The following is a 24,605-nucleotide window of genomic DNA, read 5'->3' as shown; positions in this document are numbered from 1 at the left end:
GGGTAAATGCTCTTTTAATTTTATTATTGTTGCACGGTTTAGCTAGGGTAAAATTCACTGTGGGAATTCGCTTGGATTTTTTTTAAGAAAATTATGAGCTACGATTAGGAGTCTATATTTCATCTCAAGTTAGCATACAAGTTTTTTTAAAAGATTTCTCCTTTTATACTTCCAAAAGGAAACAATCTTAAAATCCAACTCCAACAATCTTAAAACACGGATATGTATTTTCAAAATTGAACAAACTTAAAAAATCAACTCAAATACAGTTGACGTACCAAAATATCAGCAAAAACATCTTCAATTTTTATAATAGTGAAGATAAAGATACATTTAAAACATATTTACAAGCGGAGACGCTCACAATGCACATACCCATCACTATAAATACACGTACACACACCTTACCCATATGAGCACATTTGGAAGAATAAGCCAACAAACCTTAAGATTGATAAAGTCACCATAGCCGTCTCGCTATCGACAGATACATTGTCGGCCTCTTTTATATCCATTTTTTTAATTTGTTGATAGTGAGTTCCATTAATTTTCTTTTTTTAACTATATATAGGGCCTGTTTGGCACAACTCCAGCTCCAGGAGCTCAGCCAAACAGTTTCAGCTCCACTAAAACTGGGAGTGGAGTTGGGTGGAGCTCTCTCACAAAATGTACTAGAGTTGTGGAGCTGGGTTTAGGCAGCTCCACATCTCCACTCCAGACTCAACTCCTGGAGTTAAATTTAGGAGTTGGAGCTGTACCAAACAGGCCCATATTTTTAAAACATATTTACAAATGGAGATGCTTACAATGCACGCTCACCCTACTCATACGAGTACATTCAGAAAAATGGGCCATCAAATTTTAAGATTGACGAAGTCACCGTAGGCGTCTCGCTATCAACAGAGACAATGTCTCTACCACTTGTCAAATCTAAGACTCGAACGTGAGTGGATTATTTCCAACACAATAAACCTAACCAGTCAAGCTTCAGTCACTTTGCTCTTAAAAGATGCAATTCTCAAGGCAAAAACAATTTCAGATCTAATAAATCCAAGGGAATAGAATAATGTACCACAAATTTGAAAACCAAAATTTAAAATTTTCAAATGGATTCTAATAAAATTTCAGCCTTGTTCGTCATAATACACTTGTAGCTCTTCCCCGGTTTTAATAAAGTTCAACCGGAGCTATTTGCTGTCCCAGCTAGGAAAAAAAAATTACCATCCTATCCAAGAATGTTGAAACCGACATTGCCAAATTTTTCAATATTTTCAGAGAGAGAAAAAGGTTTGCGTTCTTTCCTGAGCTACAAGCAGCAGATGAAATTTTTCGATAATAACAGATAAAGGTTTAATGGCATCTCGGTGCCGGAATCAATTTCCGTTTGAAATTTTGTATGGTAGCCATCATTAGCATGACTTGGGAGCACATGGAACAAAAAGTTCTCACAACAGTCGACCCATCCCTGAGCACCAAAATACTGTCTACAACAAAGAACTTGCCAAAATAGTTTTGGACCATTCCAACTTGCATTTCAAGAATGGAACACCCAACTCCCGTAAAGCGCAGTTACACATGTAGGAAACTAGGAACGATAATCTTTCACATCAAATTTCCACGATCTTCAATTACACCGACAAGGCAACGAACCAACGACCCAAAGTCGCAAGACAATTTCCTCCAGCACCAGACATAAGTTGGACGACTTGAATCAGTGTCATTCCTAGAAGACGTTTATCTTGGCATAGTTGCCCCACACAATTTAAGGAAGACCATGCGGGAAATTTTTAACGAAATAGAACTTTTCATTCTTCAGCCATTGTATCTCTACCACGTGTTAGTACACCAATTGATTCCCATTCCAGGGCACAAACCACATCCTGCGCAAAAAGCAAAACAATTTTAATATCTCATTTCCAATAAAGAAAAAACTATTCAAACTGGAGAAACCTTGAACTTACAGAAGGGTTCTGAGGATCTATGTCAAAGGAGTTGATAGCGCAAGGTTCAGCAAGCAATTCAAGGGGCCTCTCATCTGCAACAAAAAGGTAACTTTTTCAGCAATTTGAATAATAGCCAACAAAAAAAATGGCACAAGTTTCTTCATATAGGCTTACCTTGTTCGACGACTGCAAGGATCCCATCCTCTGAGCACATCATCACAGGTAATATTCTCGTCGAGGCAGATGAGATGATATCAGTAGACTGAGTGTAATTGTCAAAAAGAACCTCCCAGACCTCACTCTCAGACACAGGCTGTGCTGTTCCATTAAGGCCTAAACCAGAGAGTGGTATTGGTTGCTGCGGCCACCGCAGATCCCAAGCAAATATTGTCCCTGAGGACCCTCCCACCTAAAAACATCAGAGCTGGTTCAAATTGCAGTTATGACTCTCCTGTAAACACAGCTTTTCAACTCATCTCAACTCTGAGTTCCGCAGTGATGGACCAGTATAGGTCTATTTGGCAGTTGTGAGAACATGAGTGGTCTGACACTAATTGGTAGACAGTCCAGAGACCAGTATCCCAGGTTTAAAACTGTCACCATTCTCCCACAGTTCCCCCATCATGTAAACAGTGAGAACGTACCCCTAAAGTCGTCTAGGTCCACTCCACCATTATAGACATCTTAATTCTCTGGCATGTACAGCACAGATGCACAAAAGTGCAACATAACCGCTTCCTGACCAAATATCCCTAGTTAACTATGATATAACATATTTATGTCAACACTAGGATTTCACAATATATACTAACATGTCAATATGTAATTTGAAGATAATTTTAGAAGATAACTTGATCAATGTTAAGCAATACAGATAACTGACTTTAGTTGTCACAGCAAAGATTGTTCTGATTGGAAATTTCCGATCTTTGGCAAATATAAGAAGCAAGAGTTGTAGCCAATGACTCGACAGCATTCATTCATTACAATGAATTATTAGTTACATTGCCATTTCCCTTTTTGTGTGTGTGTGGGGGGGGGGGGGGGGGTTGGGGGGGGTATGAATAACATGGAAACCCTTGTACATAACTAAGAAGAGCTGCAAGAAATCAGTAAATACATCTGACCTAAGGATATTATCAAGGAATTAGTTGCCATTAACTCTGAAGGAGTTCTAATTATTTCAATAAAACAGCCGACATGGATATACTTTTTCTTTTGAAAAAAAGACTTTGAGAACAAATCCAGATTTCCACCTGTGCTGAAATTTTGTCAATACACTGATATATGGTTGTTTCCTCTTACGTGTATTCTATTTGGTTATAAGATTTTTGGAGAAAACAGAAACTATCACTCTCAGTGAACAGCGGACACCCTATCATACCAACTTCATGGTCCAAAGTCCAAACAGAGGCTTCTTGGTGTGTACGCAACATTCAGCTGTTTGATTAAGCTATATACCTTGGCTCATTGTCAGGGCGAGGATTATTTGAGATGAAAGGGGGTGAAGGGGGATAAATTGGATTATAATAGAGGAAGTAACAGGACTGGCCCTGGACCTAAACAGCGCAATGGAGCTAGAGCACATTGTGCAGGAAAGGCAGGGCCGGTGGGCACTAAGGCTGTGTTCGGGAGGAGCCCGGCATGCAAAACTAAGCTCGTATTATTTCATGATTAATTAAGTATTAACTAATTTTTTTGAAAAATAGATTAATATGATTTTTTAAAACAACTTTCATATAAAAAGTTTTTGCATAAATCACACCGTTTAGCAGTTTGAAAAGTGTGCGCGTGGAAAACAAGAGAGGTGGGTTGGGAAAATGGGGGGAAGAACACAGCCTAAGAGATAACTCAATCTAATGCCTCACTGACCTGGGATAAGATCCCTCTTTATATAGATCGAGGACTCTCTAACCTAATCCCAACAGACTCTGACTCTATCTAACTGAGATACGTAAGTAGCGTGGGGCGGGGATATTGTTCCCATTGGGCCTGGGACTCCTGGCCCATGACACTCATCACTTTTTAAATTCTTCTATTCACGCAAGTCAACACAAATTTTCTAAGACATTGAACTTACCACACAGATATGCTTTCTTGATGGATGAATGTCAATGGAATGAACCATACCAGTGACAATGCCACGGCCCCTGCAAAATCACAAGGTCATCAAGTCAGCATAACAAGCAAATATGGCACATTACCAACTTCTGGAATAATATAAACGCTGGCATAATTATATGACATGACATTGCTAAGATTGGTACCTTTACATGTTTACAATTGATCATGAATTAGATATTAACAGTAATTCAGAAGTTTTATGCTTTTCCATCAAGTAGTGATACAAAAACCACTCATTGTCTGCAGCATACTAGCACATAAGGTTCAGCCATCCAGCCTTGTATTCCACTTAACATAACAATCCATTATATAAAAGAACCTGAATCTTCTAGCACATGAGTTCAAGATGTGCAGCCATTCAGAAAAAAAAAACCTATTTTCTGGGACATCAGATCTTGATGTTTTAGCAAATAAATCCGCCAAACATGAAACATCTTGATTCATCACCATGATAATAAAAATAATCACAAGCCTAAATCATTTTTATCTTTTTTTTCTTATGACGTAGGAGTCCATATGCTTTTTGAGGAAGACTGGAGAGTAGAGATGAATCTATATGATTTTTTGCATGATTATTTTTAAACCTAAATCTTGACAATTTAATTAAAAAAACCACAGAACTTTGAATTTTGCAATTATCAGCATACAGACCCAACCCTTTTTACTCAAGTATAAACAGCCATGTAAATATCTTAAAAGTACACAACAAAAAAGGATCACACAATTAATCAAAATCTGCACTAGTAAAGCTTAGGCTGAGCTACTAAAAATAGAACGATAACTATTGAGCTATAGCCTTTCAGAAATGGAATGTAGAGAAGTTCAAGAATTGAGTTGCTTGTTACCCTGAAATTTTTTGAATCAAATTCCTGTGTAACAGGTACATTTCATCCATATCAGATTCGAGTGCACCAAATTTTAGGAAAGCAGAGATGTCTTGAGATGTTAGAATCCCATCAAAGAGTTACAGGAAGCTCTCCTTGCCAAAATTTTCATCAACCCATAAGCAAATAACCGTAGCAGTCGACCTAATTACGTGATGACAACAATGAGCATAACCATAACCATAAATATACATCTAGCATGTTCATAACAACAGCAGGAACATACATATCTACAGAGCAAACAACATGTAATGTACTAGCACCAATCAAATCATTGTGCGCGCATTGAGTCTCTACTCACCAATCACAAGCAAAGAAGATTTCCTTGATCCTAATTGAACCACTAATAATGTACTACTCCTACTAGCATTTACAAGCACATCAACCAACAACCAGGAACAGGAGAGATCCACCATTTCTCACACTCACCAAACGCCCTTGCACTGCGCCACCACGGCGTCCCCCTTCCTCCTGTCCCACCACTGCACGCCGCAGCCGGCGCCACCGGTGGCGAACTCCGCCGCCGACGCCCACCTGGCGGCCTCGTACCCGGCCATCCCCTTCCCATCCCACAGCCTCCTCGCCACCACCCTCCCATCCCCGCCACCGCCCACCACGTGCACCCTGCCGTCCTCCCCGGCCGTCACCCACTCCTCCCCGCCGCCGCCGCAGTCGAGGCCGCGGACGGGACCCACGTGGAACCCGGCGCCGGCAGGGACGGACACCCCGGCCGATCCGGCGGCGTCGAGGGAGGAGGGGAGGAGGTGGAGGGACCCCGAGGAGGTGGCCGCGGCGAGGACGGAGGGGGAGCAGCGGAGGGAGGCGGCGCGGGAGGGGAGGGGGAGGGCGGCGAGCGGGGAGGAGGGGTCGTGGAGCGGGAGGAGGTGGAGGTGGGAGGAGGAGGAGGGCGCCGCCGGGTCGTGGACGGCGGCGGCGAGGAGGCGGTCGGAGGAGGAGGAGGAGGAGGAGGAGGGGAGCCAGCGGATGAGGTCGATGGAGAAGGGGTGCGGGTGGCGGCGGAAGGACGGCGGGTCCGCCATTGCTGGGATTCGGAGCGTCGAGAGGGTTTTTGGGCGGAGGAGGAAATTTTAAGCTGTGAGTGAAATTTTTGGTGAAAGATGCCCCTTGCAAAAGACTTCTTTCTCTTTGATAGATGGCGAAATCTAGAAAACAAAATTAAAATATACATGATTTCTGACGTTTTGTAATTATATACGTGTTTTTAAAAGAATTGTAAAAATATACATGTACCGCAAGATGATAATGTGGGATCGATTATTCGACGCGACACCAAAACGCGGATCGATGGCTGAAACAATCCCGCGCAGCGGTCGCGTGGTACCGCGTCAGTCCCACGTGCCGGCCACGTGGCACCACGCGATCCCGCAGACTTGCTGTACGGCACCGGCTAAATGCATACCATTATCAGAAAATATGAACCGGTAGTTTAAGTATCAAATGGAAAAATGTGAAAAAGAAAATGCAACATCCTTTCCTACACTATATTCCAACGTCAAATTTATCGAGCCAATTTTGTTGAAAGAATCTCTAAATCTTACCATCCAATGTCTTTGGAAAAACATGTTGGTGCTCAATTTGGACCATTCAATAAATATGCTCTCCTCACTTCATCTAATCATCTATTGGTATCTGTTTTGCTGGATTGGTCTATTTGTGCTCTCGTCTGTTGGGGATGTATCAGTTGAATGGCTTGTAAAGTAATTAAGCTATGCTATTTTCTTCTCCATTGCAATTTGCAAATCTACCAATAAATCAAATACTACGAAATGTAAATGATAAATCCCCTCACAGCCTCATTTTTTCACTAGACAATAAAGAACTGAACAGAGCTCGCTCACTGGATGCAGGCAACCGAGGCAAGCCGCATGCCGCAAGAAGCAATGTAGCAGGCAACGAGGCAAGTTAGGCCTGTTTGTTTTAACTGTAATCTAAATTATTGAGCTAGATTACTATAAGCTGGATTATAATAAGCTATAGTAGAATAAGCTATGAGTTGGTTGTTTATCTGGATTATGGTAGAATAAGGATAGTGAGTCTTTAGCCACCAAATAATATGAAAAAACACGCTTAGAGGAGATAACCAGATTATACTATTATGTCTTATAGATTATAATAATCTACATGTTTGTTTCAGATTACTACTAATAATCTAGATTATAATAATTCTAAGCTGAAATAAATAGGGCCTTGAGCTGAAACAAATAGGGCCTTATGGCAGCAAGCAAGCTGGAAGCAGCACTTCCTAGGCTCCTGCCTCCTGGTTTGTCTGGCCCGGCACGCCTGCACGGCCCACTGTAGGAGTTATCATACTGGGGTAGCCCATCACGGTACTCAGAGGCCAGATCTCTAGCGTGATACGGGCCCAAGCCCATGTAATCTGTTACTATAAATGGTGAGGAATAAGGAGATAGAAACATATCCCGCCATATCTTGACGGATGGCAGGAGCCCGGATTGTAAGGGATATTGCATCCTCCTTGCCGCCGGTCACCCTGCTGCTATATTAAGGGGATCGACAGCACCCCTAGAGGGTTACACACTCTCTTCATTCAACACTCGATACAAAGATAATCCACCAAATAATTGGACTAGGTATTACCTCATCCCGAAGGCCTGAACCAGTATAAATCACGGTGTCACCATTTCTTTCTAGCATCTAGCGCACCCTATAAATTTTATTGCCGATCTTAGAAATCGACACCCACACTTGCGGGCTACAGTGGCGCAGTCCACTTTCCTCGGCCATAATGTCATACTCGTACTAAACAAATGTATCCAGCATTGGGGTCCCACCAGTCAGTCTTACTACCATGATAAGGCAAGAAACATGTACCAGGAGAGGGATAAATGAAATGAATTGAATCTGATTCCCTCCTATTGTTCTTCTTCCTTTGTTCCCTTCCTGTTCTCCACCCGATCCCCCAATTTCTTCTCAAACTATCTGGAGTTATTAGTGTATTTGTTGTTAGTTTATATGATTCGATCTCTCATGAGCTCAGGTCATAACGCAGCCTCGCTCCGGTGTCGCTCGTCACCGTTGCGCCGGCAATCACTCGCCATTTAATGGGCTTTTGCTAAATTGGTTAATTGGGTCGTTTAGTGCATATCGGTTCAGCTCTATCACTCCTGTTCTTCTTCATCGCGTGGACAGGGACGCAGTTATTCGCCTCTTCTCTTCTCCCCGCTTTCTCCAACTGCTCCCATGTGAGAAATGCTATATGCTTGAATTTTTTTTGCAAAAATCGGAATGCAGACTTGAGCCTGATGAAGCCTACCCCTTGGATCCGCCCCTGCCTGCAGGCAAGAAGCAGCATGCAATCATCCAATGGGATCCGTGAGCATCGGAGCCATGGAAATTTCTGAGCGCAATGCCCACTTACCAGTACGGCTACAACGATGACAAGGCAGGTAACGACATCATGGGAAGGTAACACTCCATCCGTCCATAAAAAACCAACTTATAGGATAAAATGTGATGTTTCCTACACTACTAAAGAAGAATTTTTTCAAAGGATCAAAATAGATTTTCGCATGCGGGCCTTCGGTCCTTTTGCACCCATGTGTCTACAAAGATTGCTATTTTTTTCGCATGCGGTCATCTAAGCTGACCGCACGTGAAAATAGTTTCGGCAAAAAAAAAATAAAAAAAATATCAAAATGCAATATAGCCCGAAACCCTAGCTCCCCGATTCTTCCAAAACTCTAGCTGCTACCGCCCGTCGCAGCCAACACCGCTGGTCGTCGTCGTCGTGTTGCCTCTGCCTGCCGCCGTTGCTCCCGAGGGCGAGGGCAGTGGATCCGATCACCGGCTTGCTCGCTCCCGCTACCGCCGCTCTCGAGGGCGGGGTAGGGCCGTCTCCCTCGCGTCAACGGCGGGGGCGGCCGGCTAGCTACCGTGTGCCCGCCACTAGCCGTTCCCAGGAGGGGAGTTGAGGGAGAGAGAAGAAAAGGTGAGAAATGGGAGAGAAGTGTAATATGAGGAGGAAGGAGGTGAGAGAGAGAGAGAGATGAGAGGAGATAAGGATGACTTCAAAAAATAAATTGAAATGCTGAGGGAAAAAAGGAAGTAAGTCAGACTTCTAGGCGAATATTTAAGAGGCCCGCCTGCGAAAATACATTTCATGCGACCATTTAAGAGACCCACCGAGGAAAATACTTATTTTTGCATATCACTCTCTTAGAGGTCCGCATACGAAAATAGATTTTTGCATGCGGACCTCTTAAGGAGCCGTATGCGAAAATATAGGTTGATTTTCGAAGGCGCGACCAGTTATGGTCAGCCTGCAACCTTATAGGGCCCCTTGTGTAGAAAAATTGTTTCTATAGTAGTGTTAGTACAATGAATCTGGACATAGAAACATCACATCCTATCCTAGATTGCTTTTTTTATTGGACGGAGGGAGTATAGAGTAATGGAATGATTAATTTCAGCAGGATGGTTAGCGGGCGAAGAAACATGTTTCTTCAAGAGGCAACAATATCCTTTCATTAGGGACGCAACCAAAACCCAGATCTTAGGCGTACACAAAAGCAATGTGGGCAGAATAAGCGATCACGAGAACTTTAGAAGGAGAGAAAAGAATGAGCGTGAGGAATGGTCAAATTAAATCAAACCGACACACCCACAAATAAGACATGGAAGGAGAAGCGTACCAAGAAGGAAATGTCGACGATCATCTTGAAGATACACAGGATGTGATCATGGATGTGAAGATGGTGTTTGAGCATCCGGCTGATTTTCAAACACATGAGAGTGGAGGTCGTGGAGCTCATTCTTGGTCCAAAAAATGCTATGTTTGAAAATTCAGAAAAATGGGGTGAGCACCTAAAGCCTCTGTTTTAACCTATTGGTTGTATGTTGGTTGATGGAGGTGATGGTATTGATATTTTGCCACTTTCGTTCCTTTCTAAATTAGGCCAGAAGGAGAGTGAATTAATGGAAACTAACATGGAGTGTAATGGTTTTTTGGGAGAGTTGGCTGAGGCTAAGGTGTTGTGTTATGTCTATGAAACTTACTGTTGAAAGTATATATATACTATATGCCTACTGCTTTTTATGTTCTTGATGTTATGGGTAGGTATAATATTTTATTAGGTCAGGATTGAATTCATGCAAACTATTGTATCTCCTCTACTTTACATCAATGTTTGATACAATAGTTGGATGTCGATGTGGAGATGGTTGAGGCCGACAAATCATCTTGCATTGCCTTGATAGACATGGCGGTTGATTGACAATACGACTGCAATGATTGATTGGTAGAGATTTGCTGGCCTACGATTATGTTAGTATTGGTAAGGATGGTTTTGTATAAATACATGCTTAGCCAGCTAGTGTAGCTCGACTTAATAAATAATGAGTAAAAAAGATAGTATAGAGTGTTTGCAAAAGCGTACTGCGGAGTATCATTCTGCAAAGAATAATATGCATGAAACAATTGAGGAGTTTGGTGATGTGCGGAGAATCCGCTTTGGATGGTGGTTATGAAGTTTCATGCATATGGTTCTTTTCTAAATAATACTCAGTACGCATTGGCAACCACTAAATACTATCTTTTTTACTTATCACTTACAAAGACAGATTATTAAGTCGAGCTAAAATAACCGGTTTAGCTTGTATCGGCACAAAACCATCCTTAGTACTATATTAATCATAGTCTGATAATATCTGCCTATCAAGTATTGCATGTTGTTGTTCCGCCAATCAACCGGTGTGTCTATCAAGGTGATATAAGCTGAGTTATCGGTCTTAACCACCTCCATGTTAGCATTAATCCATTGCATCAAACATTGATGTAAAGTATATGTGATACAACAATTATCATGAATTCAATCACGACATAATAAAACATTACACTACACTTAACATCAACAACACAAAAAAGTAGTAGGCATGGTTTTTACTTCCAACAATAATCTCTATAGACATAAACACCCTTAGCCTTAGCCAACTCCCATAAAAACCACTAAGCCCTATGCTAGTTTTCATTAATTCACTCTCCTTTCGGCCTAATTTAGAATAGAATGGAAGTGACAAATATTAACCTCCATCAACCACTATAAAACCAATATGTTAATTAGAGGCTTTAATTTAGGCGCTCACTTAGTTTTTTTAGCTTCTCAGACAAAGTGTTATTTGAACCAAGAACGAGCTTTGTGACCTCTATATCAGGTGTTGAAAAAAAATTAGGGGGAGCTCAAACATGATATTCACATCCATAAGCACATCAAGTGTATCTTCAAGACCACAATCGACATATCCTCCCTTATTAATGCACTTCTCCTTTAATGTCTTATTTGTGGGTATCATCGGTTTGATTTGATTAAATCACATTTCATGCTCCTCCTCTTCTTTCTGTGTCTTAAGTTCTCGTGACTGCAACTTGGGTATCTGTCCCTTTTGTGTACGCCCAAGATCTGGTGGACACAACTGCTGCATCTCTCGTGGAAAGATATTACAGCTGTGGCCTCTTTCTTCGTCCGCTGACCATCCTGCTGAAATAGGTAATCCCATTGCTTTAAAATCACCTTCCCGCGGCGTTGTTACTTGCTTTACCTTGCCATCGTTGCTACTGTACGCGGGCTTCATGCTCAGAAAATTTCGCATGCCTGTCGATTAGACACTGATAAACACTGATAGACACTGATGTTCTTGGACCCAATCAGTTGATTGCTAGGCTCTCGTCCGCTACATGTGGGGGTTTTTTTTTTTATCATATAGTTGGTACTTGGGGTAATTTTCAGCATTCTTCCGTCGATCCGAGGTGTTGTTTATCTTTGCCATTTCAACAATCAGGATTCTTCCACGAAAGAGGATAAATCTTTGTTGCTTTGCTTGAAAAGAATCCGTTCGTCGTTACGAAAGTACAATGGTTATTGTGCTGTCATGTGAATTGCGTGTCAAAAGTCGGCTGGTTGGTGGCGGACGCAGAGTGTCTCCTCTAATCACATGGTCATCTGCCAGGAACGTGTACAATCTCAGATACTTAGGGCCTGTTTAGTTGGAAAATAAAAATTTTAAGGTGTCACATCGGACGTTGGACCGGATATCGAAAGAAGTTTTCGGACACGAATGAAAAAATTAATTTCATGATTAATCCGTCATTAGCACATATAGGTTACTGTAGTATGACTAATCATAGACTAATTAGGCTCAAAAGATTCATCTCACAATTTACATACAAACTATGCAATTAGTTTTTCTTTTTATCTGTATTTAATGCTCCATACATGTGTCCAAAGTTTCGATGTGATGTTTTTGGGAAAGTTTTCGGGGGAAACAGCCCCTTACCAATCCGAGGAGAAGTTAGATATGGTCAGCACCATCTACCTCTCTTTTTGGGCGGCCGTCATGACGATGGTGATGGATCTGACTTTGATTTGGGGTTAGGATTAGATGGGGGAGAATGTGACGGGGGTTAGGATTGGAGCGAAGAGGATTCATGTGCTGTCTTAAACAGAGTTTATTGGAGCACAACAACGAGAGAGGCATAAGAGCAAGTTTAATACTTCCTCCGTTTCATAATGTAAAACTTTCTAACATTATCCATATTTATATAGATGTTAATGAATCTAGACATATATGAATATGAGAAATGCTAAAATGACTTTCATTGTGAAACAGAGGGAGTATATGAATATGAGCAATGCTAGAAAGTCTTACATTATGAGACGGAGGGAGTAGTATAACTAATTGTTGGCTTCAAATCATCTATGGTCAATTTAATAGCTAATTCATATAATAATCACCTATAAACATATACTACACAATTAATACCTAGTCCCACATATCATGAATTGAGATCCGGTGCTGTAGTAGTAACGACTGCAACTTTAGCAGTCAAAGCACATTATAACCGTTGGATCGATGGAGCCAACGCTCTGATTCGCTCTGTCATCCTGTTGCACCATTGATACTACAGTAATCGCTATAGTACAAATTTGCTATAGTATTTTATGAACAGTATTTACCTGTCATCTGAGCCGTTGATTTTTGATCCATCGGCTACACTGCAACTGCTAAAGTTGCAGTTGTAGTAACAATTGCACCATATCTCGATCTCACCTATCATACACACATGCATTTTGGAGTATGTGCTGCAGCTGGCTATAAATCTGTAGTCTTCTCTCTCATTTTTTATCTTCTCGAAATGTGTTTATAGCTAGTAGTATGCTATTGTACTTGGTCTAATTAACACGTTATCCGTTCGATAGAGATGTCAAATAACAGTAGCACAGGAACTATCATTATTGAGGATGAATTGTCTAGTACTACAAGTCTCGCAAGATGGACTCCTTCCAAATATTTGACCCGCTGTCAGTTCATCATCCGTCTACTCTACTGTAGGGAGTAATCCCAAGAACACGATGTGCCACTGATGGCTCTCCGGTCACGAACACACGCATCAAAATCCATCATCCCCCTCCGCATCTCCCTTCTGCTTCTGCTGCTGTCGACGCCGCCGTGTTCCAGCTCGACGATCATCCAGCACGGCGAGGCAGAATCCCTCCTCCGGTGGAAATCCACCTTGTCGGCGGCGGCGTCAGCGTCTCCGCTGACCACATGGTCACCGGCGACCTCCAGCTCCGCCTGCTCGTCCTGGCGCGGCGTCACGTGCGACGCCGCCGGCCACGTCGCGGAGCTCAGCCTCCCCGGCGCAGGGCTCCACGGCGAGCTCCGCGCGCTCGACCTCGCCGCGTTCCCGGCGCTCGCGAAGCTCGACCTCCGCCGGAACAACATCACCGCCGGCGTCGTGGCAGCGAACGTCTCCACCAGGGCCAGCAACCTGACGTACCTTGACCTTTCCGACAACGCCTTCGCCGGCCACATACTGGACGTCTTGCCATTGTCGCCGGCGACGCTGCAACAGCTGAGCTACCTCAACCTGTCCTCCAATGGACTGTACGGTCCTATCCTGAGGTCGCTCTCCGCCATGGGGAAGATGACCGTGTTCGACGTGTCAAGAAACAGGCTTAACAGTGACATCCCTTCAGAATTGTTCACGAACTGGATAGAACTCACACAATTCCGTGTTCAGAACAACTCGATCACCGGCAGCATCCCGCCGACGATCTGCAACACGACAAAGCTGAAGTATTTGCGCCTGGCGAAGAACAAGCTCACCGGCGAGATCCCGGCGGAGATCGGAAGGCTGGCAAGCTTGCAGGCACTGGAGCTAGCGGATAATTTCTTGACAGGGCCGATTCCAAATTCCGTGGGGAACCTGACAGACCTGTTGGTAATGGATCTCTTCTCCAACGGCTTCACAGGCGTGATACCGCCGGAAATCTTCAACCTGACAGCGTTGCGAACCATCGACGTCGGCACGAATCGATTGGAGGGTGAGGTTCCTGCATCCATATCATCCCTCAGGAATCTCTATGGCCTTGATCTCAGCAATAACAGGTTCAGTGGCACTATACCAAGTGATCTTGGCAGTAGGCAATTTGTGACCATTGTGTTGGCCAGCAACAGCTTCTCGGGAGAATTTCCTTTGACATTTTGTCAGCTGGATTCTCTGGAAATCTTGGACCTGTCAAACAATCATCTCCATGGAGAGATCCCTAGTTGCCTATGGCACTTGCAGGACCTGGTATTCATGGATTTGTCATACAACTCCTTTTCTGGGGAGGTTCCTCCGATGTCGGCTTACCCTAATTCATCATTGGAATCGGTGCATCTTGCTAACAACAACCTCACTGGGGGATATCCAATGGTCCTAAAGGGATGCAAGTGGCTAATAATTCTAGATCTTGGTGGCAACCATTTTACTGGCACAATTCCCTCATGGATTGGAACTTGCAATCCCTTACTGAGGTTTCTCATTCTGCGATCTAATGTGTTCAATGGGAGTATCCTGAAGGAACTATCACAACTCTCCCATCTTCAATTGTTGGACCTAGCTATGAACAATTTAGTAGGTTCGATACCGAGAAGTTTTGGAAATTTTACATCCATGATACAACCAAAAACTGAACTGAACTTGCCTTGGAAAGTCCAACACCACATTTTGGATGGGCGTGTTGATTACACATACACAGACCGAATTGGCATAAACTGGAAGAGGCAAAACCATACTTTCCAAGGAACGGTTGCACTCATGGCAGGTATTGATCTATCAAGCAACTATCTCTCCAATGAGATTCCTTCGGAGTTGTGCAATCTTGAAAGCATGAGGTTCCTAAACTTGTCGAGAAATCATCTATCTGGCATTATTCCTAAAGAGATTGGCAATTTGAAGATACTCGAGTCTCTTGATTTTTCTTGGAATGAACTCTCCGGCTCTATTCCTTCAAGCATCTCAAATTCGATGTCTCTTAGTTCACTAAATTTGTCCAACAATCATTTATCAGGCGAGATACCATCTGGTTATCAACTCCGGACGCTTGCAGATCCATCAATTTATAGCAACAACTTTGGGTTATGTGGCTTCCCATTGAACATTTCATGTTCAGATGGTTCAAATTCTACATCAGCATTGATAGGGGGAAGTACAGACAGCCAGGAACTTGAAATCCTAAGCTGGTTTTACTCCGTATTAGCTGGGCTGGTCTTCGGATTTTGGCTGTGGTTCGGGGTACTGCTTTTGTTTGAGCCTTGGAGATTTGCCTTTTTTGGCCAAGTTGATCATCTACAAAAGAAGATTATGCAAAAGATTTGTTGCATGTATGCAAAATCTGAATAATTACCAACTATTCATGTAACTCTGTGGAGGTGTGATCATCAGGAGAAGTAAAGGAAATGTGCTCTTGTCATTCTGGCGTGAAATAATTGCAATAGTTCTTTAGCTGAAGATGCAGAGGTGGAGAAGGTTTGAGTTAGCTGTATAATGCTACTGGGGAAAATAACCTACATGAGGCGTCACCTCAAAAGTTAAAAGAGGATGAGGAGAGAATAATAGGGAACCATTGATTATTACTGTGTGAGGAGACTATTGGAAAAGGATAAAAGTGGTTGTAAGTTATTCAAGCATCATAAGTTGTGTCTCGGTAATAATCAATTTGGCATCCAGTGCAGCCTCATCTTTTCGTTTATACTTATGCTTATAAGCCAAAATTTGAATTTTCGACCTTAAATTTGAAGCTGATTTTGGGGTTTTTCATCGAAGTTTATTTTTCAGCCTTTGCTTTTAGGTCGCTAAGAACACGTATATAAAAGTTTAATTCACAAATTACTTCTTGTTTGCAAATATGCTGTTTGGCTTATTCCATGAATAAGCCAAACACTGTAGCAGTTGCTGTAGCCACAGTTGGATCCTGATTGGATGGTCTAGATATTGCATAGTTACTATTCAGTACAGAAGCATAACAGTAGTACGTAGCGTAGCATTTACTGTTAATATAGCCAGCAGATACTAGTAACAGCAAACATTATATGTATATGGTGCTTATCACGAACTTTGACCATTATAAGTTTATAACGACCAGCTTGAGCACTCAATTTTTCACATAGAAAGGTTTATTGTGACACAGGTGACATGGAAATTACTAATATAACAGGCTAACTAAACTCAAATCAAACAGGCACCTAAAGTAGTTTATCAGATTATGCGATTTTCTCTATATGGATAACATCAACATGACTCGAAACCACACATCTTCTGTACATAAAAGTTCTTTATATGACCTTAATCTCCTTGAGCCAAGCTGTGTGGAGTGGGCATGGATCCGGCTTTCCTTGTGCGAGCGCCTTTTCGGTGAGAGAGTAAAACCATCCATTCCTCCACTTGAACTGCTCCATGGAAAGCTTACATTTTAATTTAAAAGGCACTAGAATAGGCAATGTTTAATTGTTATATAGATAGCTTATGATAGGCAGGACTTGCCTCTTTTACAGCAGTTGGGAAGTGTGCAACAGCTCTGGAGTATGCGCAAAGTCTCTCTTCTATGCCTGCATCAAATGTAAGCCCCCTTTCTTCAGCTGCAGCAGATGCTAATTCTGCTATCAGGCTGGCAACCTGTGAGAACAAAATATAAATGAATATGTTTTTTTTTATGTTGTGAACCTTGATTCACACAATTGGGATAGTATTCATCGAAGAGAGATTAGATGGTGGCAACTTAAAGTAAAAATGGCGGCTAGGCAAAGTAGCACACCGGTTGGGGACGTAGGTCAAGAATAACCTAGAGTTTAGAGACAGGGGACTTGTTTGTTTACTCATGTCTGGTCAATGAGAAGAGATTTAGTCCTTCCTTTTATAGATGAGATGACTTGATTCACAAGAAATTTATCTATAAAACTAAGGACATAGTTAACAAGAGTAGATATAATCTTATCTCTAAGATAACAAACACCTCACTGGTTACTATTGGTCACGTGTGAACACTATTCCTGCTCTTGACAAATCCTGTCTTGCACGTAAAACTGTGTCTCTATCTTCAGGCACTCCCATCAAAATTACCAAAGTAAACTAAATCATAAATAGCTATTATCTTAAGTGGACGAACAAAGTATGGAAGACAATAGACAATTTTATGCAGGAAGTACAATCAGGAAATAATGATTTCATTTTTCTTTTTGCTTGCAATTAATATATGCCTTGGTAGAAACCAGCATATTACAGAGGATCTCGAAGATTCTGTGTTATGACAAGAAGGGATTCCTCACAAATTTGTTGTGTTGGGAACTTACTGCCTTCTAAGCTTCAAATTAATGGAGAGAAAGAAACACAGAATATATATTAAAGTTTAAGGAATAAGGGTTACCTCAGATCGGTATTCTTTCTCGACCGCACCAACAGTAGCTCCTGGATGACGGGCACCAACAAGCATGAATGCTGAAATCCAGATCAGTTTCTCTAGCATTTGCTTCTGAAATGCTTCTTTTTCAAGTACCTGATTTTCCAGTGGGCAATCGCAACAGGATTACTTACAACTAATGGATATGCTTGTCAGTATATAACAGCACAGGGTTCATTATTTTTTGTTGACCGTTGGAATTTTGTTCGTTTTATTTAAAATCTTACACATGACATGACAAGAATATATTGTTAATCAATTGAGTATTTTATGACGTGCACGCACTGTCCATTACAATGTGCTGTAAGCACAAACAAAGATGTGAGTGCATTTTTGCTACGCACTTTGTTATCAATGGTCCTTCACCTTACTGTGCATTTACAGTCAAATCTTAGTAGAAATGATGGTAATCTGTGATGAAGGCATGCAGAATTGCAATTTATGAGCATCAGCTAGAAGTACAACTAATGTAACTGTGTAAAACCACCTTGCAGGTAAGCCCGCCATTTTGCAGGCGAGTAGCCACGGCTGGAGCCCAGTTTCCAAATGCAGCAGTCAGCCCCTCGGGATTAGTGTCAGTAATCCCATCCACTGGTGGCTCACCAAGCTTCGACACGGCAAAGTAGGCCAACACCTGGTTCGCATCCACTAGTCCCTTGCTCTCAAACCAAGGGTCCAACATTCCATTCTGGAAAAACACCAAATCTGCTCTAGTGTTAGCTCAGAAAGTACCAGCACACTGCACACTCCAATACTGGGAGGGAAATGGGCTCATGCTACACCAGCTCATACATAAGAAGAAAGTGAACACTTATACTATTTAGGAAGGATGACGTTCATAGAAATGTATTGACAGCTGTGCTAAGGATTAAACTTCTGAAGCACTATATGTCTGTTTGTCTAATATCCAATATCCGGAATTCTGAGCATTCTTGTTTTTTTTTTTTTTTTGAAACCTACTGAGCATTCTTGTCAGTTAGCTGATCCAATCTGAAAGTCACCAAACGAATTTGCTTTACAATCGCGTTCATAATACATCAACTATGACCAGCTTTCCCAAGACCACCCATTCGAGAAATAGATCCGGACTTTTTTTTCATTGGACTATCGGGCATCAGTTAATAGCAAACTCTATACTAAACAAAAAGAACTGAACTGAACTCAACTGCTAAGCAAGTTTGAGAAATTGGGTTCAACAACAATACTCCAATTCACGTCACAACTTGGTTAAATTCGTCCAAGCCGTCCGCATTTTCGGGTGAAAACGAAGCGATGCACCACAGGCACCAATCAAACGCATACTGAGTTACTGACGAACGACCTGAATCGCAGAGCAGCTAACAAGCAGAAGCAATGCAGAGCAGGAGACGGCGCGGCTGCCAGGCGGGAGACGGAGAGGAGAGGAGAGGAGAGCCGGGAGAGGGGCGAACGTACCGCGCCACCGCGACCTCGGGGTGGCGTCGAGCACGGCGTCGAGATCGTCGTTGCGGGTGCAGACAAGGATCGGACCGGGCGCGTCCTCCGGCACCTTCTCGCCGCGGCCGACGAGCACGTCCGCTCCCGGCGGGCCCATGGAGAGCAGCGCCTGCCCCACCCGCCCCCCGCCCACCACCACGGCCGGCTGCACCGCCGTCTTCGCGGCCGCCGCCATCGCCGCCGCGGACACCCTGAAGCTGAAAGCCCTCGTCGTCGTTGAGGAGGAGAGGCGGCGGAGAGGGGTGACGGCGAAGGGGACGGAGACGGCGGCTGTGAGGGCCATTTGGAAGAGGCTTTGAGTTGGGGCGGGGTTGAGAGGTGACGGCGTTTGGTTTTGGGTGGGGAGGTTGCCGTTAGGCGGCAAACGGGAGCCACCCGATCTGTGGATGGGCTTATCTGCTCGGTTTGTGGTCGCCGTTGGCTGGGCCTGGATAATAATTTGGTTGGGCTTTCGTTCCACTTTCTTCTGTGGAAAAAGTATACTGAAGGTCCCTCAACTTATCACCGAGATAAAAAACGTCCTCGAACCGCAAAACCAGATATCGAGGGTCCCTTAACTTACCAAAACAGGTCACAATAGGTCCTTCGGTGGTTTTGAGCCCGATTTTGTCCTACGTGGCAGCTGAGTCAGCGTGGACCCCACGTGTCAGGTTGCCACGTCACATCTCTCTCCCTTCATGGCTTCACAGGGAGGAGGAGTCAAGGGGGGTCCCACTTCCTTTTTCTTTCATTTCTCTTTTTATTTTCTCTTTCTAACGGTTTCTTCTCTTCGTCGTTCTCTTTCTCTCTCTGCCTTTTTTTTCCTCCTCACACACGCCGTCACGCGCGCGCAGCAAAGGATGGGCGCCGGCGACGCAGGTGATGGGCGGCGGCGGTGGGGAAGAGGGGGCCGGCAGTGTGGAAGGGGGAGAGCTTGGCGGCAGGGAGAGAGAGCCTGGTGGTGGTGCGGTTGCGTGCAGGAGCCGCGCGCAGGAGGAGAGAGGCTGCGCGGCGCGGCGGCTTGGTAGGGCGGCCGGGAGGCGGCGCAGAGGGGAGGAATCGGGGCGGCGCCGGGCAGAGGAGGGAGGGAGGGAAGGGAGTGGCGCCGATTGGAGGGGGCGCCAGCGGCGGCGTCGGCTCCGCTTGGGCGATGGCCGAGCGCATCGGCGCGGCGCGGCGATTGGCGCCCGAGGGGAAAGGGGTGGCTACACGGCGGCGCACGTCTAGGCGCGACAACGGTTTGGGGGGGTGGATGAAGACAAGTAGACGACGACAATGGCGGCTTCAGTACCGGAGGCGGAGGTGGTTGCGGGCGCGCGCATGCGGGGGAAGCAGCTGCGCGGGGGACGGCCGGCGGGCGCAAGCAGCTGGGGGAGGAGCGGCGCGCGGGCGGGCGCCGGCGGCGGGGGAAGCAGCGGCTCGGGCGGTGCCGCTCCACTGCCTTCTCCATCCTCCTCGAGCTCGTCCTCTCTCGCCCATGCCCCTGCTACCGCTGGCAAGGAGAACAGCTCGCCGCCGCCGGCGAGGTCGAGGACGAAGTGGACCGCTGCTGGCTGCCCTGAGAGAGAGAAAGGAGGAGGAGGAGGAGGAAGGGAGCGGCGATCCTGCTGCTCGTCACTGTCAGGCTCCCCGCCGGCGTCATGCGGCGGGTCATGAAGCGGCGGAGCAAGAGCCGAGGCCGCCGCAGGGGGTGGTGGGGCTGCAGGAGGGCCGCCCCGGACGAGTCGCTGTCGGGGAGCGCCAAGGCGATGATCGCGGCCGTGTCAACGTTCGATATGATGGACGACAAGGCGGCGTCGGCGGCGGAGTGGGGGCGCGGTGAAACTGACGCGGCCGAGGCGGCGTCGGAGCTGGAGCTCGAGATGATGCGCTCCCGGTTCTACAGCAGCGGCTTCTAGCGGAGCCCCTCCTCTGGCTCCAGCTCCCGCGCCTCCTCCCTACGCCGGAAGATGACGACGATGAGGCTGGTGTCCTCCGCTTGGCTCCGCCGCCCCGCCGGCTTTGGGAGCCGCCACTCCGCCCGCGTGTCCGCTCATCGCTGCCCTACTCTGTCCCACCAGCTTCGCGTGGCGCTGGTGACTCAGCAACGAAGACCAAGATCAAAGCGCCACGGTGGACAAAACCAGCGCCACGTAGGATAAAACCATGTGAAATACTGCCTTGGGACCACTTGTGACTGGTTTTATTAAGTTAAGGGAACCTCGATATCTGGTTTTGCAGTTCGAGGACGTTTTTTTCATCTCGGTGACCAGTTGAGGAACCTTGGGTGTACTTTTTCCTTCTTCTGTGCTATGTGTTGTTGGGCTGGGCTGTAATTTGTTGTGTTTGAAGCCCATCCAAATTTCGTTACGAATCCAAGCAATATTAAAGGCCCTGTTTTAAAAGAGTTGGAGATGCTACAAAACCATAGAAAAAGCGGAGATTCGTGAGTTTTCTGGTCACTAATTTGGCTCATTTATGAATTTACAGCTAAAGTTTCACGTAAACATAAAGTTACACGAACAAAACCGGAAGAAAGCTTGCAAAACATAAATTTAATCAAAACACCCGAATGCCGAATTGGGCCAATTGGGGACTTTAAGAAAGCTGAGAAAGGTAAAATAAATTGCAAACCGAAGGGGAAAACTGAATAGACCATATCCATTATTGAATAATCAAAACCTAAACCCTAAACCAGTGAGCTATCACTATCAATGTCAGTGGTTAAGCAGGGGATGTGTGATGGATCTGGAGCTCCAGTGGAGTGTCATGGATCTTCTTAGCATCCAAACAAAGACTAACCCCATAATTAAGTCCCTGGTGACAGCAAATCCAAACAGCATCTATCATCGGTGGTTGCAGTGGTCACAAGATTATGCATCTTGCTTAGTGTCTGACATGGCAAGACGACAGAAGCATCTTGTTTCAGTTGGCCCTCCACTGTCTGCACTACTATCTGTCAATAGATTTGAGCCACTTCTGCTATCTTTCAATTGTATATATCTTGAAATGAAACAATTACTAGATTACTACTTCCCCGTCTTATAATATAAGGGATTTTGGGTTGATATGACACATCCTAGTACAACGGAATTAGATAGACCGTCTGTCTAGATCCATTATACCATGTATCACATCCACCCAAAACCTCTTATATTATAAGACGGAAGGAATATATTTTATGACGAGAGAGTAAGTAAAAGGACTGGCATCCCTCATTAAACCCTGTCCCATGGGCTTTCAGAGATTACCAAGGAGAGTAAAATAAGACGTCCCTTATTACGGGTATGAGGCACAAATTTTTTTATATTTTAAGATAAATTTTAAATGCTTGGATTGCTTATACTTCCTCCGTTTCACAATGTATATGAATATGAACAATGCTAGAAAGTCTTACATTGTGGAACTGAGTATTATGGAACATGGGAATAGTACCTTTTGATAGAACCACTTTTGCTGCTGTACGGCAGAAGACTGAACACAAGCATAAAATTTTAGGGGCAATTGCAAATTTACCACTACTTTGAATCGTTATTGCAAAACCATCACTAAAAAATTGCAAAATACCACTAGAACTGTCATTCGAGTAGCATCCTTGCAAAATTGAAAAAACCGGTGGCAAATTTGCAAATGCCCCAAATTTTACAGTAGATATACAGCCTGACGATGACGAGGCGAACATCCGCAGCATCTCAAGAAAAGAGATAGAAACCCAAAAATGAACCAAAGAACAAGCTAAGATTGTGAAATTTCTTGGTAATCACTACTAACACTTTGATAGTATCATGCAGTTTCAAATGAATTACAGTATGCCAGGATGGAGACAGTATCAGGGTCTCCTGGATGGATTAGTAATGGCATGGTGTTTTTAGTACACCATGACAAAAAATAATATGATGACCTACCTTGTACCGTTTACACAACATATAAATTCTCTCTATCACTAGCAGATTTGTTGCAACTATTGAATAGCAGGTCTCTCAACAAAGTACAACATGAATACAAAGCAATACATCCACCACAAAATATACAGATTCAATGTATGAAGAATAAGCTGTGGGTGACCTAAAGGGCGCATTGTAAGCCTCAGTAACTTGGTCTTCGAGAGTATGCACGACAGCGCTAGAAAAATTTCAATTTTCCATGTCGAAGAGCAGATTTTGCCCGACATACAGCCTTTTCAGTGCCCGCTAATCCAGAGCAAGCATCAGGTGCCCCCAAGGTAACTGCAAAGTACAGATAGATGGTGCACAGGAAGACCAGAACCACTAGTGTTGTCAAGAGGAAGCGATGCCGCTCAACCAGTGCAGACCAACTGCCAACATCATCCTTCGATGATTGAAGCTTCTTTTGGGATGATAGAAAAAATGTGTTCTGTGACCTCCTGTGAGGAGATGATAATGAATCAAGAACCATGGTGGCGACAAGCTGACTTGTTCAAATCCTGTCCAACAGAAAAATAAAATAAAAAAGATGAGGAAACACACATATATTCTCAAACTAGTACTACATAGTACATACTAGCAAGAAATATTGCATTATGAAAATAACATGCTTCAAGGCTTCAAGCATTCAATTCAACACACATATGCCTATATGGCGCGATAATAAATTAATAGGTCAACTCAACAAGAACTCAATTGCAAGTTACCACTGAAAAATTATGCTTGGCGAGATACATCTTAAAGAAATATGATATGCACATGTGTTGATTACCTAAAGCTAAACTGAAACATCGCCAATAATAACAGTAACAGTTTTACTAAATTATGCCGTCTTAGTCTAGATATCATCAGTAGCAAGCTCCCTACGTCTTGATCTTACTCAAGGAAATTATCATTCAAGTTTTTACCAAGAAAGCAAAAATAAGTCCACTTCTAAATTACAGTAGACCTTTAATAATGGACAAATAGTTGAATCAACACTTCTGAATACTGGAAACAAACAATTATCCTCTACTGTATGAATATTACATGACATTAAAGGGCATGGACCTGTCATACTATTACAATGGTTCATTAAAATACCTATCCAACCTAAAACATACAAAAACACTAATGTTACACACATTCACATTTTTCAAGCATGCACCTGCCAATCAATAACATATGTTAAATGAGATTATTCTAAAAATGGTTTGGTTCATTATGCAAACACAATGTGCATGACTATTGACAAACATCCATATCTTCTTCATTACATGGCTTTGCCTAGTTATATTTCCACTTTTTTAATAAATAGAGAAGCATCTTATTCTAACATAAATCTGGAGCATCATATTATTTTCCATCAATAGGAAAAAATCATTGTATATCAGCTCCCATGGCAGTGAACAAGTGATAGGATTATGCCTTTTCTGTTACCAGCACATACTGAAACACTAAGTACATCAGCATATTGTAAATTTGTCAAATATATCCTCGTCGTCACATTGTCCAAACGCTTCAAATATGTTATATTGT

The 24,605-nt window shown here is 43.7% G+C and overlaps 3 protein-coding genes and 1 pseudogene across 4 annotated transcripts; 2 read left to right on the top strand and 2 right to left on the bottom strand.

Annotated features, from left to right (window-relative positions):
- Positions 1-1,157: 1,157 nt before the first annotated feature.
- On the bottom strand, positions 1,158-6,050 carry LOC127781120 (nuclear pore complex protein NUP43). Its single transcript, XM_052308026.1, has 5 exons — positions 5,381-6,050; positions 4,024-4,093; positions 2,118-2,352; positions 1,962-2,035; positions 1,158-1,880 (listed from the first exon to the last, which is right to left on the bottom strand). Exons 1-5 carry the CDS (start codon positions 5,989-5,991, stop codon positions 1,806-1,808), a joined length of 1,065 nt encoding a protein of 354 aa, XP_052163986.1. The 5' UTR covers positions 5,992-6,050; the 3' UTR covers positions 1,158-1,805.
- A 7,299-nt stretch (positions 6,051-13,349) lies between these two features.
- Positions 13,350-15,484, top strand: LOC127782124 (probable leucine-rich repeat receptor-like protein kinase At1g35710). Its single transcript, XM_052309198.1, has 2 exons — positions 13,350-14,788; positions 15,427-15,484. The coding sequence occupies exons 1-2, from the start codon at positions 13,350-13,352 to the stop codon at positions 15,482-15,484; spliced, it is 1,497 nt and encodes a 498-aa protein (XP_052165158.1).
- On the bottom strand, positions 15,378-19,496 carry LOC127782760 (uncharacterized). Of its 2 annotated transcripts, none has more exons than XM_052310028.1 (6): positions 19,144-19,496; positions 18,197-18,414; positions 17,677-17,805; positions 16,797-16,928; positions 16,598-16,702; positions 15,378-15,602 (listed from the first exon to the last, which is right to left on the bottom strand). In XM_052310028.1, exons 1-6 carry the CDS (start codon positions 19,466-19,468, stop codon positions 15,510-15,512), a joined length of 1,002 nt encoding a protein of 333 aa, XP_052165988.1. In that variant the 5' UTR covers positions 19,469-19,496; the 3' UTR covers positions 15,378-15,509. The 2 variants fall into 2 exon arrangements, with proteins under 2 accessions (XP_052165988.1, XP_052165989.1); XM_052310029.1 differs by lacking the exon at positions 15,378-15,602 and adding an exon at positions 15,709-15,759.
- Positions 19,497-20,439: 943 nt separating this feature from the next.
- On the top strand, positions 20,440-21,533 carry LOC127782123 (uncharacterized; annotated as a pseudogene).
- Positions 21,534-24,605: the final 3,072 nt, after the last annotated feature.

This window comes from Oryza glaberrima, chromosome 8 (assembly GCF_000147395.1).
Source record: "Oryza glaberrima chromosome 8, OglaRS2, whole genome shotgun sequence".
In the NCBI taxonomy this organism is placed as follows: domain Eukaryota; kingdom Viridiplantae; phylum Streptophyta; class Magnoliopsida; order Poales; family Poaceae; genus Oryza; species Oryza glaberrima.
Note: the sequence above shows the minus strand (reverse complement) of the source record. Positions and strands in the feature narration are given on the sequence as shown.